This window comes from Ptychodera flava, chromosome 13 (assembly GCF_041260155.1).
Source record: "Ptychodera flava strain L36383 chromosome 13, AS_Pfla_20210202, whole genome shotgun sequence".
Taxonomy (NCBI): Eukaryota; Metazoa; Hemichordata; class Enteropneusta; family Ptychoderidae; genus Ptychodera; species Ptychodera flava.
In genome coordinates, this window is record NC_091940.1 from 32,722,685 (window position 1) to 32,737,219 (window position 14,535).

General features: G+C 39.1%; 1 protein-coding gene across 1 annotated transcript in view; it reads right to left on the reverse strand.

Moving 5' to 3' along the window:
* Window positions 1–1,221: 1,221 nt before the first annotated feature.
* LOC139148203 (zinc finger protein 423-like) overlaps window positions 1,222–14,535 on the reverse strand; it is a 28,971-nt gene continuing 15,657 nt past the window's right edge. Inside the window, exon 4 of the mRNA XM_070719520.1 lies at window positions 1,222–6,673. Coding sequence (XP_070575621.1) covers window positions 2,661–6,673 — 4,013 coding nt within the window. The 3' untranslated portion in view covers window positions 1,222–2,660. The remainder of the gene's footprint in view (window positions 6,674–14,535) is intronic.

The window sequence follows — 14,535 nt, forward strand, 5'->3', positions numbered from 1 at the left end:
GTCAGCTATACAGTCGTTTTATGTCTAAGCGTCCAGTGTTTAAGAATTCTAGTAAACAGAGATGGAATGAATTTTTTTCGGATATTCAAGAAGAAGACTGGGCAAAAATTTATACACTTGTTTTCCGTTCAGTCAAAGAAACTAAAATACAAGCTTTACAATACAAAATATTACATAGAGTTTTCCCTTGCAATGCACTACTTTTTAAGTGGAAGCTTACGAATTCAGAAAACTGTAATTACTGCCAGGAAAAGGACACCGTAGTTCACTACTTCGGTGAATGTAATTCTACAAAGAATTTTTGGACTTCGTTTACAAAATGGATTTCTCAAGTAATGAATATTAGTATTAGTATTTCCACCAAACATGTATTGCTGGGTATAACCTCCGCAAACAAAATGAGTCACATTTTAAACTATTGTATTTTTCATGGAAAATGGTTTATTTATACACAGAAGAGAAAAATGAAGATCTTTTCCTGTTTATTTTCCTTGCAGAACTTAAGAGAAAATTGTGTATCGAGAAATTCATATATAAGACAAAAGGACAGGAAAGAAAATTTAATGATCTTTGGGGAGAATTCTTTAATGCACTGTGATATGTAGATTGAATTTTTCCTTTTTTTTTCTGAATTATTACACTTGTACACCCTGCTCCATCTCTTTTTTATGTTAAAATGAATAAAAAAAAAAAAAAAAAAAAAAAAAAAACGGCCGAAAAAAAGTTGCGCTGGTCCGATAACTCGACCCAACCTATTTTTTACCTGCCGACCCTAAACTTTTTAGAGCTACGTAAACACGGAAGTAAAAAGAAGAAAGAAAAAAAAAACCCGTAAAATGGCGCGTTCGTTACTTGGCATTTGATTTTTGCTTGGTCGAGGATATCTTTCATGTTTCTTTCTCCTTTTATATGTCTGATACATTTTTCTGGAAATGTTGTGGCCAGTGTTTGACCTCCCTGAACCCCTGAAAAAAGCAAATTTAAAAATAAAAATATTTTGGAAAAAAAATTCCTGCCGACCTACCTACCCTACTTTTGAAAACTATGTTATCGGAACAGCGCAATCTATTTTGTTTGGCCTAAGTGAGATATTTGCACTCAAAAAAACCCAACTCTGCATGAAATACAAAGATATGCACGACAGACCATTTCAAACCATCAAGATGTATTTTCTTTGCACCGACTTGAACCAAATCTACAGAAATACTAACACCACAGATGACCTTTACATCATATTACAAATTTATTTCGACATGCTCAAGTAATTTCATCCATCACGGGCGGGACAAATAAATAATCTCACTACGGACATTATGAGTTTAATGTAAATAAAAGGGCAACCAAGTGCATGACAAACTTAAACATCATAGGGTTGAATACAATTGTGAAGAGATGTCAAATTTCAATTGATAAAACTGTACATCAATGTGCATGATTGCGTATTACCATTGCATTAAAATTTTCACAGAACAAATTCGCAACAAGAGTTTGAATGTAAAAGCCTGGGAGTGAGGAATCAATGGCAAGAAATGCAATTTCTGGCTTTCTGGCAGTGTCTTAAGTTTTATGAAACAATTCACTTTTTAAAAAACAAAACAAAATATTTAACCACCTAAAAATTTCGTGCAAGCATTATTGAAAACAGTATTGACAAAATATTTCAATAACTGACTGTGATAGAAGGATATATATATATATATATATATATATATATATATCTATCTATATATATCTATATATATCTATATCTTGGTGGCTAATCATTTGCAATGAATGGTAATAAGCCTAAAATATATCTACCAAGAACATTACATCTACATCACAAATATATTAAATTCAACTATTCTGGCAAGTTCAATAAATTCTTATACACAATTTCAATATCAAATGGCAGCTGTATGCTTTTTTGCATTGAAAGCAAATGTAACATTTCGAACAGATGGTACTTTGACCCCATTCTGTGATGACATTCATGGTTATAAGTTAAGATGTGTAGTACAGAGTTGTTGGAGGGAGAAGATATTGGTAGACACTGCACACAGGATTGGATAAATGATCCTTGACTAAAAGAGACAACAATATGTAATTGTTTGACAAAAGACTGCATCATCATTTTTTTACCGGACAACAATCAAAAGTTTTATGCAATTTCATCTGAACAAATTGAAAAATTTACACATGCAATCTTCAACTCATATCGGTGTAGGAAAACTAATGTAGAGCTAATTGGTATATAACTCATCCTTATTGGCTGTATTTCAAAGGGTGAGATTTAGATACATTAAAGAATTGATTACTTTCTGATAAACTTGAAATACAGGCAATTTTACAAACACACCAGAGAAGACAAAAATTTATAGGTCTGCAGCTATATTAAAAGCACGGCAAATTGATAAATTATCATATGAGAACTGATGTGAGCTGTAGGAGGGCAGTACTCTATTGCTCCTTTGAGGCTATTGGGCATTAATTTTGTGACCGCAGCTCTCTATTCTGAGATGTCTGGCAGGAGAGGACATGCTTGTTGCTTCGTACTGATCATTTACTGTGCTTATAAAGGAATGCATACAACATGAACAGTCTATACGCACATGAATCAGTATTCTGGCATTGTTGAGTGTAACAGACATATGGTCAAAGTTTTCACGTTTAATGATTGGCTAATTTTCACTTTCCATGTCATCATTGTTACTAGTGGATCCATTCTCAACTTTACTTTGGGTATGTTTTGTCTTATCTTTGCTGTGGGCCTGCCTCACGTGTTTCTGCAACTCCGAGATCTGCACGAAGTCCTCCTCGCACATGCTGCAGCCGAACGTGACCGGCGCGTTGGAGTGAGTCCGCATGTGGTCTTTCACGTGGCACTTGCGCGAGAACATTTTGCCGCAGTGTGGGCACATGAACGGCTTGAGCCCACTGTGCGCTTTCAGGTGCACCTTCCGGTTCTCCTTCCTCGCGAACCGTTTATCGCAGAGTGGGCACTGGTACGGTTTCTCCCCGCTGTGCGATCGCATGTGGATGGTCAGATTTCGGGCAAGGGCAAAGACTTTGTTGCATATTGCGCAGGGGTACTTCTTGCCCTGCGTGTGGATGCGCATGTGTCCCTGCAGGTTGCTCATGCATGGGAAGACTTTCCCACACTGAGCACACTTGTACGTTTTCTTCTTCACTCCCAGTTCAGACTCCGAGTGCGTTCGGAAGTAGTGCTGCTGCATGTCCACTGTCGTTGAGAAAACTTCGGGACAAAGGGAACACTTGAACGTTTTGTCCTTGGCTGCATGTATTTTCATGTGATTCTGGAGGTTTGTGTTGGAGGAGAAGATTCTAGCACACTCTGTACACTGGAACTCAGTGGCCAGCTGTGGTGAAGTTGGGGTGATAGAGGGCACCAAAGTTGGGGACGGCATCAGATCTGTCATCCCATGGGTCAAGGCATGATTCTGCAGCTCGGCCTCAAAGAAGAAAGTTTGTGGACACTGATTGCACACAAACTGTCTAGCGTCCATGCCGTGCTCAATAGCATGGGTCTGGATGTCCGCTGCACAACTGAACAGGGCCTCACAGAGATGGCAGGTGTACTGTTTATCTGGGTATGTATGTTCTATGAGATGACACTGTAGCTTGGCTGGAGAGTCAAACACTTGCTGGCAGAGTTTACACTCGTGATGAACTCCCTCCTCGATCATGTGTGTCGTCACGTGGATCTGGATTTCCTTTTCTGTAGAGAATGTTTTCTGACACTTGATGCATTGGTAGGTCTTTTCCTGCATGTGTGAAAGCATGTGACTGTCAAGCTCTGCCTGTGATTCAAACTTGATCTTGCATCGGGGACAGCGAAAGATCGGTTTTTCCCGGCACGACTCAACTTTGCTCTGGCAGTCCTGGCAACAATAGCTTGGTTTCCCACCGGCATCCAGGACGACAGTCAGACTGTGGGTAGAGTCGAAATTTGTCTGGCAGTTGAAACACTGGTACATCTTTATGGCATCCTGGGATTGCGTGTGATAGCGTGCGTGAAGCTGCAGGGCGGCCATGCTGGTCAGCGACTGCAGACAAACAACACAGTCTATTGTCGTGGTTGTGCTGGACTTCTCATTGTTATGTCTCTGAGCATGGCTGAGAAAGTCAGTCTCTGAGATGATCATATCCTTGCAGATGCTGCAAAAACTGGCTGTGCGTTTGGCAATCAGCATTTTCTGCTGCTCCATCTCCAGAAGGTGAGCCCCAAGATGAGACTGCAGATTGATGGACGAGGTGAATGTCTTCATACACATCGGACACTGGAATAGGGTACCACTGATGGGAACTGTGTCTTTGCCTATCTTACCTCCTATCTCAAGGCCCTGGAGCTGAGCGCTGTGCTCCAAAATTTGATGGTTTTCCAGGAGAATCTTCACACTGAAAACGGCCCCACATACGTCACAAGGGTATCCGTTGACTGGCTTTTGCTGGGAAATGGTGTGAGGGTAGCCTATGGTCAACATTTCCTGTGACTGGCATTGTTCAATCTTGCCTGGCTCGGAAGTCCCCTCCCTGCTGCTGCTTCTGGCTATGCTAACCTCTGAGCGTGGACTGTCAAGCTCTGATTCAGGCTCTGTTTTGACTTTCACTGATGCTACATCTTCCTCCTTCTTGGGAAGCTCTGCTGAGTTGCTGTGCTTGTTTGCTGAGTGGATGTCCAGCATCTGCTGAGTTGGGAATGCAGCGTCGCAAAGTCCGCACTCAAACTGCTTCTTGTGGGTGGTCAGGTGGCACTGGAACTCCACTTCGGAGTGGAAGGCCATGTGGCAGAACAGACACCTGTACATGCGAGTGGAATGATGCAGGTGATCCATTCGGATGTGGAGGTGCAGATCGCTCTCTTTGCGGAAGACAACTCCACATTTGGTGCACTTGAAAAGCTTGTACTCGTTGCTGTGCTTGATGGCGAAGTGGACCTGGACCGACACTTTGGAGTCGAACACCTCCTTACACATGGAACACTTGTACAGATGATGGGCATGAATATCAAACAAATGTTTCTGAAGTTCATCCGGTTTCAGGAATGATTTAGAGCAGCTCTGGCAGCAGTACTCAACGTTGACGGCCACAAAATGGCTAACTATGTGCTTTTGCATCTCTTCCTCCGTGGCAAATTCAAGGTTGCAGTAAGTGCAGGAGTTTGGCCCTGTTAAGGTACTCTCCATGTGTGTCTTCAAATGAGTTTGCAACTGTTCAAGGTCTTTGAAATTCTGCTGGCAGTCAGGACACTGGATGATCTCCTTGCCCTTTCCTGTAGAGGCGCTAACGATGTCGCTCTCAATGGTTTCACTGTTGCTGTGCACGCTTGCAGATTCTCCATCAGGCGTAGCTACAACGATGTTGCCTTCTTTTCGGTGCTGTATTTCTACGTGCATCTGTAGTTCTTCTATGCTGTTGAAGAGATTCTGTTCAATGCAGTAAGGGCACGGATACTTCATTGTATCCAATGGTTTTCGGTGTGTCTTCTCCACGTGTTCGTCCAACATCTGCTGGGAAGTGTAAACTTTCATGCAGCTGTCGCAGGAGAACATGGCCGAGTGCGAAGCGTTGTGCACGTTCTCCAGATGCTCCTGCAGAGCCACCTCGGAGGCAAAACCCATGGTGCATTGCTGGCAGAACCACTTGTCCGCCATAGCTGTGATAGCGTGAACGTTTCTGACGTGCAGTTCTAGCATTGCCTCTGTATTGAATTCCATCGTGCAGTACTGGCATGCAAAGTGAAGCATACCCTCTTTATGATGGGCGTTCTTCATGTGTTCATTGAGGGTGACCAGGGATGGGTAGTCTTCACTGCAGTACTGACATCTGTGTGATTGGACTGGTTTGTCGGTGTGCATTGTCTGCAGGTGGATGTTCAAGACCGCTATGCTTGGGAATTCCTGCTTGGGGCAGTATGGACACTTGTACTTCATCTTGTCTGCCTGGCTGTGAGTGCTCATGTGATCATACAAGAAGTCTACTGTCTGAAAACATTCGGTGCATATGGGGCATTTGTTCCGTTTATCGTGACCGTGAGCCTTCTCAATATGACCAAGTAGTGCCTCTTTGCCTGGGAATAACTCAGCACAGTAACTGCACTGCATGACTCTCTCCTTGGACATGCTACCATCATGGGACATGATGTGATTCTGCAGGTCCTGCGAGGAATTGAACGACAAGCTGCACTGGAGACACTTGAATTCTTTATCCTTGCTTGTTGACACATTCTTGTGGTGATTGTGGGAGTGTGCTGTGAGTCCTGCCGCCGTTGTGTAGCCACGGTTGCACACAATACACTGGAAAGGCTTGTTGGAGTTGTGAGTCTTAACGTGGATCTTGAGGTGATCGCTTCGGGCAAATGCCGCTTGGCAGTGGTGGCACTGATACTTCTTATCCCCTGTGTGCAGCTTCACGTGACGATCCCGACTTCTCTTGTGTTTGAAGAGTCGGCTGCAGAAACTGCACTTCCAGGGCATCTGTTCGCTGTGGACTTGCTCATGTTTCTTCAGGTAGGTCAGCCTGGAGAAGGACTTGTCGCAGAACTGACAGGCGTACGGCTGGATGGCACCGGGGCTTGTTTCAAATTGATCCGACGATGACAGATCCATGTCCTGATGACCCACCAAGAAAGCTTCAGTGCCATCCTGGCTGAGCTTGTAGACCATTTCACCATCTGCAGCAACAAAGAAACAAAGCAAAAGAATCATGGTTATTACAGAAATACCGCAAAGGATGCACGAGGACATTGGCGCAGCGTATCGCCCGACGCGAAGCAGAGGGCGATGCTCGGTGCCAATGTCCGAGTGCATTTTTTGCGGTATTTTTGTAATAACCCTATTATTATACATCTTACATTCCTGATCAGGGCATCAAAATGTCGGAGTAGTGACCGTTTTCGTGCAATGTCAACAATTTTTCTTCCGATTTTATCGTGCCAGTGTGGAACGCTACCTCAGACGCGCTTCTGCAAGTTTTGGAGTGTGTGCACTACACACATACGTACGTACAGAGCGCGCGAGACTTGTTCTGGCACTCGTCCAAGGGGTCCCTTGAAACTGTTCTACAGTGAACGCGCAGATATAGCCGCAGGGAATGGGGCGCCTTGAAACCGTACGTGTTACGGAACGGGCGCGCGTTCCGTACGGCTTTTTTAGCGCACGCTAAATTCTATTGTTCTCGATGGTAGATGTATAATAATCATGGTTATTCTTCAAATACAACACACTAGGCATGGATACAGATAAAAAACAAAAAATACCGTCAAGGACAGTGTGCTCACATTCGGTTTGAATTGGTCCATTCAAGAAATATTTAAACCAGAAAACAAGAATGACAAAAGCAAATAAGGTCTGCAACTTGGGTACTGGAGGTCATCTTTAGGAACATGCATATCAACTTCTATAGCAATGGGACAAGCAGATCCTACATACATAATCAAATGTCAACAAAAAAATTAGCCAGAGAAGGCTTGACAAAAAGAAAAGGTGGGAGAGTGGGGAAAAAATAAAGAGTGGGGAAAAATGTACAAGGGATCTGGTAAAAAGTAATGCTACCTCATCAATCTTCTATCCCCTACCCCCTCCTGAATATCAAATGTTCCACCCCTTGGTTGACCATGTTTACATAAGACCAGCTGGCACAGAATGTATTTACAACTTTGGGATGTTTTAATTAATGCTATGAGTGCTATCATTTGAATATAAACAGCACTTACACCCGTGGCCACTTTAGTGTTGATTAAGCCCACTTGATGCGGTCAGAAATTCTTTTTGTACAAAGGCAAAATGAGCTCTATCTAGCGTTCTAAATGAGAGTTACGATTTGAACCCTGTGTTCAAGATTGAGATACAATGTAACATTATCATACACTGGTTCATGCACTTGTTCATGTGCAAGTCTTGTTTATTTCAATTTCCCCAGACACACTGTCTACGTTGGATACACAAGTTTGCCTAATGCTATAGCAGTAATCTCATAAAAGTATGTTAATAAACTAATAATCGCGTAGAGGCTTTTATGATTGGAAGTGGTATTTCATGTCTCAATATTTAACACAGAGTGCCAATCGTTAGCTCTCATTTAAAACACTTGGTAGGGTCTTTTGTCTAAAACACTTGGTAGGGTCTTTTTGTCTTTAAACAAACATAAATTCTGTCTGTATCAAATAGGCTTGAGCAACACTAAAGTGGCCACGGGTGTAAATCAGTTACAGGTAGTGAAATGCCTTCCACTGTGGGGGGATTACAACATCTGAAATTATCCTGGATCCAAATTTCTCATCAGTTCTTGTGTGTCTTACATGCAAAAGTTGCAAAAAGAGGTATGCAATGAAAAAATTTACCTCAGCTTTGTTTTCTGGATCAAATTTTACTACAAATTGATATTAAATATGACAAAATTATGTTCACAGCCTTCAAAACTCTCTCACAACATATCCTGGGTTGGTGTAGGTCATTTAAGATCACAAAAGAAAATTACCTACCGTACTCGTCCGAGTATAAGCCCCTGCTCGTGTATAAGCCCCCCTACTGATTTTAGAGGATTTTAGAAAATGCATTACATCCGTGTATAAGCCCCTACCCTAGTGTAACTCAAATACAGAAAGGTTAGGAGAGTATATTTGGTCATTTAACTTGGTAAAATTAATTTTAGATAATAAAGAAACCATTAAAAGATATTAAAACAATGTGAAACGAGTTCCCTTGACAATATCGTAAGGAAAATGACACGTTTTTCCAGTACTATCTTGATTCTTTGACCCTACTCACCCCCGTCGCCTAAATAGAATAGCCTCACTCACGTCCGCCATTGTTTATTTTCATTCACGGCCACGATGTTTTCATGCTTGGAACATGCAGTTTCTTTTGTTTGAAGCAATTATCCATTCATTTGTGAAGACTGTTCCTGGTGACTATTACAATTTTCACTGCTATGTTGTTGTTTTCACAAGATGTAGACAGTTTGATATTGGAATATTGAGTTGCCTTTCCGTGTGGGCAATGCATGCCTGTTCACATTACTGTTGATCAGCAGCATACATGACATCTTTGTTTCAAGTTTGGGTTTTTTTTCGACGCTGAAATTTCACCAAAATGTCACTTCTGTATTCAGAGATTGTACAATCAATTTCTTTGGATGTGTAAGTCGATTTTGAAAGCGATAGAAAGATCGAGTGGTGTTGAAAAAAATCGTGCATAAAATTAGCATAAATTAAGCTTCCATGCCAGATAACATGGGGTTGCTCGAGTATAAGCCCCTCCCCTAGTTTTACCGCTGTTTAGTGTTGCCGAACCGGGCTTATACTCGGATGAGTACGGTAAAATATAAAAATTTGGGGGTTTCCCAACACTTTGACCTGAAAATTTATCTAATAACATCCGTCGGGACATTTGTACCAAATTACAAAGCTATCAGACAAGTAATTTTGAGAATAAGTTTTCTTGACCAAGAATGACAAAATTGTCTTAAAATACAAATTTGTATATTTCAGGACAATTTCCATATATCTAACTATTGTCATCTCTGGACATCTGTACACCATATATAAAAGCTGTCTATCAAGGGGCTTTTGAAAGAATATATTTTTTAATATTTTTTGACCAAAAATGACAACAGTTGCCCCATAACAGTAATATTTCCAATTTTATCGTAATTTCAAAAATACCGCAATTATACGGTGTCGCTCAAATTTGATCAGAATTGGTACATACCAGTATGGGTTAACAAAAATCAACAATAAATGTTGTTTCTATCTGTTCAGCGCAGGAAAATTCTACGTTGATGTTATGACAATGATTTCTGCACAGTACAACCAGAAAAACAACAAGAAATATTTAAACCAGAAAAACAAGAATGACAAAAGTAATTAAGGTCTGAAACTTTAGGTACTGGAGGTCAACTTTAGCAACATGCATAGCAGAAAGGCAGCTAGCCCCCTTAGTTTGACCATAGACAGTCTTCCTCCCCTCTACTGACGGTCTTCCTCCCCTCTACTGTCTATGGTTTGAGCAGGTCTGTTAAGGTGGTTGGAAAGGCTAGAGCATCAGTTATAAATTTCAACAAAACTATTAAATATAAAAGTAGTCAACATTCTCTGTGGAATAAAAAAAACTAGACATTTGGGCACAAAGGCATTGCAGAGTTATAGCCTGTTAAAACTTCTGAAAAACTGACCAAATATGAAGAAGTGGGAGAGTCCTTAGTGTATTATGGTCGTGTGAAGATAAGAATGGACAGTGAAATTGATCCAAATGTTATCACACTTGTGTAATTGGTTTGTAAAGTTGTTCCAAAACTTGCTGCAGTATCAGTACTTGTAATTAACTTGAGGCAAAGAACAGACGGATGATAGTGTTGTTTCACAGCAGGCAGTAACTATGGTAGAAGTCCCCTAGCTTTTAATAAAATGTTTGAAAAGGGAAAGTCATTATTTGCTGTTTTTCAGGAAAGTTTGACAAGGCGGTGCTGGCATTCAGAGTGAGTGACTGCTATTGTAAGTGCATTTTTAGATTCTTTGAGTGTCAAAGAGGTGTCAAAAGTGAGATTAACCAAAAAAACTGCTCTATGACTTCAAGCGAGGGGTGCAAATATGGCTTGTTTTCAACATTTTTGACAGAATAACAGTTTTCCTACATAATTGTATACCAATTTAATCCAACTTTGAAATGAGATATGGACATGGAATTTTTACAGCCTATTAACAAGGTTACAGATAAGATTTGTACGGCACAATTTTCCTGTATTTGAAGTACTTTTTGAATAATCACATTTTGAAATTTGAAAGAATTTTTGATAATTTTTTGATATATAAACCCATGTAAATCATAAAAACAAATTTTATTTACAAATCCTGCCGTACAAATCTTACAATAAATAGTGTCAACATATTTATAACTAATTTGGTAATATTAATACTATCCAATTATTATTAAATTCAAATATGTAAAAAAATATGAAAAAATTAAATTTTAATATTTACTGGAGTCATATTTCAAAATCATGGCTGCAAATATATAATTTTTATTATCACAACTGGAAGTTGTGATATAGAGGTGGTTTCAACCGGTGTTTGATGTCGTCCATTTCCGTAAACGACAAAAAGTCAAAAACTGCTGAACAGACTGCGTTGATATTTGATACCGATACATAGACTGGTTCCAAGGTTCCAATTCCGAAAAATGGAGCCAAACGGAGCGCCGGTTAGATAGTTTTGGGAAATTTCTAACCCCCCTTTTTATCTAATTGATTTTAGGGGTCTTTCATATATGTAGTTTTTGGAATGTACACCAATCCTGCATTGTGGACTGTTTTATGAGTTGTTGAACAGAAATGAGGTTTTGATGAATGTTAGAAATATGCAGGATGGCTGATTCGAAGTATAAGAGATTTCTATGGTCTTTTGGGCATCAAAAGCATTAAAAAAAACATATTTCATAGTTTAGATTCTCACTTTTGAGATGACCCTAGGCATTTGTTAAGTAAACATCCTTGAGTCAATATACAGACTTTGACATTCCAGAGATTAAGTATCCACAACCTCACATGTTACAGTCTTTCACTACAATGGTATGGCCCAAACCCATTGTTATCAATGGAGAGTGTGGACCTGTCTACGGGAAATTGGGTGAACAGGTTAGACAATGACGTTACAAGTTGTAGCTTAGTTATCAAGGTAGCACCAGCATAGAGTCCTGAGCATCTGTCCATGTGTTCTCACAGCAAATTACAGGGAAAAAAATTATTTGAGAAGTTTCTCTCCTTTAAATAGAAGTATATTACAATTTAAACCTGTCATGGATAGATTGCTCTCAAATGATCTGAAACACAGTAATTGCCCATTAGCAACAAATCTATAGCAAGATTTATGTAAAGTTCATGAACTTACACAAGGTATTAGACAAAAGATGACCATGACTTTGCTACTTTTCAACATTTATTTCAATCAGATTTCCCCAGCTTAGTGTATAATTTTGTAATCTTAATTACTGTCAACTTAGCTTTACTAACTTATTCATGCCTCATTATTCTTACACTACTGTTATAACCTTATAACCACAAAATTTCAAGAGATGCATATATGATTGTCACTTAACAAACAATTTACAAATATGTCTTCTGCTTTTTCTCCATATACATATACATGTCTCTTTTCTCATAAAAATGAGCTTAAAATCGCAATGTGAAAAATAGTCTTTCAGCTATATGTTGCTCATTGACTTCGTGGTCTGTCTAATTCACAGTGAGTGTGGTTGTTGATAAATGCCGATAATACTAGGCGGTCATTATGTCCAAGCGCCATTGGCGGTATTTTTTAACATAATGACCATAGGTCATTATCACATCTGGAAGTTGTGATATAGGGTTAGCTTCAACCGGTGGTGGACAGTGTCCATTTTCCGTAAACGACAAAAAGTCAAAACCGCTGAACAGACTGCATTGATATTTGGTAGAGATATTCAGACTAATTCCAAGGTTCCGATTCCGAAAAATGGAGCCAAACGGAGCAGCGGTTAGATAGTTTTGGGAATATTTCTAACCCCCCTTTAACTAATTGATTTTAAGGGTCTTTTATATATGTAGTTTTGGAATGTACACCAATCCTGCATTGTGGACTATTTAATGAGTTATGGAACAGAAATGAGGTTTTGATGAATGTTACAAATATGCAGGATGGCTGATTCAAAGTATCAGAGATTTTCATGCGCTTTTGGTAATAAAATTGATAAAAAACAACATATTTAATGTTTTAGATTTCTCACATTTGTTATGACCCTTAACATTACAGACTTGATGACATAACTAGCTGCTGGACCTGTTTACTGGCACATTGATTTAAAGACAAAGATCGTTTTATTTTGTAATAAGGACGTGTGATTTCGTAAAACATAGTCTATTAGCCTGGAAATGTGATTTTTGCGAATATTGCTTACCCCACTGATAAACAGTGTGGTTTGAAAATGGCTGGAATTCGCTACTTCGGGACTTTGTTTTCTGTGTGCATTTACTGACAAACTCCAAACCCGCAGCACCTACCCATTCAGTATTTCATGTACAGGTGTACCCAGAGATAGAGTAGTTTCACAATGTGCCATTTGTGATCAAGTGCCATTGGCGCTATTTTATTCTTTGGAGAAAATATTAACTAAGGGAGTTATCCTGAAAATTTGAACTAAATATCTTGATTCTAACACTTGAAACTTGACATTAACTCTGAGAAAGAATTGGTGCAAAAATAGCCTTTCCAACCACCTTACTATGTAACAGTTCATAAACAATGACAGGAAATGACTCAAGTCAGTGGAGTAAGCCTGTTTCAAGCCTGTTTCAGGATTTCGCTTTTTCTTACCTCATTTGCACATTTTTGACACTGACGTGTTCATTTGAACAAATTCACATCTCCAACCCCTACATCTACCTGTACACCAAATACTGAGACGGTAGCTTTGGTGGTATGGGAGCCTTTGTGTGTGACGGACATACATCCGCACTTACCCACAAATATACAGACATACAGACGCCACTCAGACTCATCATATAAGCTCTTTTTGGTATTTATATATAAAACAAAATATGAGCTAAAAATTAGAAGGGTAATACCCTTGCAAACATCCAATCCAAATTAGAGAGCAATTGGGCTAGCAGTTTCAGAGAAGAAGAAATTTACTTAACATGAGAAAAATAACCAAAAAATTCAGCAAAAATAAAAAATTCAAGATATCTTGACAATATTCATTAAACTGATTTTGATCAACCTTAGGAGCCTGTACCGGTATACCAAATATCAAAGCTATCAGATCAGTAATTTTTGAATAAAACAATTTTTGACCAAAAATTTTGAAAAATACCCAAAATTACAAATGAAAATTTCAATTCAATTTGTATACACTTGACTGAGGTCATCCTGAGGAACATGTATACCAACTTTCAAAGCAATCAGATGAGTGGTTTCAGAGAAAAACATTTTTTGACTAAAAACTGAAAAAACTACCCTGAAAATAGAAACATGCAAATTTCATCCCAAATTTTAAACACCTACTTTTAGAATGCCTAAAGGAACCTGCACACCAAGTTTCAACCCTATCTGACCAATGGTTACAGAGTTTTATAGCAATTTTCAGGGTTTTTCCTTTTTTACCCTCATTTGCATATTTTTGACATTGGCAAGTTCATTCGAACAAATTCACATTTCCACCCCTAGATGCATCTGTACACCAAATACTAAGACAGTAGGTACTTTGGTTTAGCTATTTTTGATGTGGACGAACAAACATACATACATACATATGTACATACATACATAGATACAGACATGCAAATGGCATGCAAATGAACTGATTCAGCTTATACGATTACCTCACATTTGTTTACCAAATGTGAGCTAAAAAATGAATGGATGAATAAATACATAAATAAATACATAAACAAATAAATAAATAAATTAATATGAGATTAGAGGCAATCTGTACCCACAAACAGATTGACAAATAAATAAATAAATAAATAAATAAATAAATACCAACCAGATTAGATTAACAC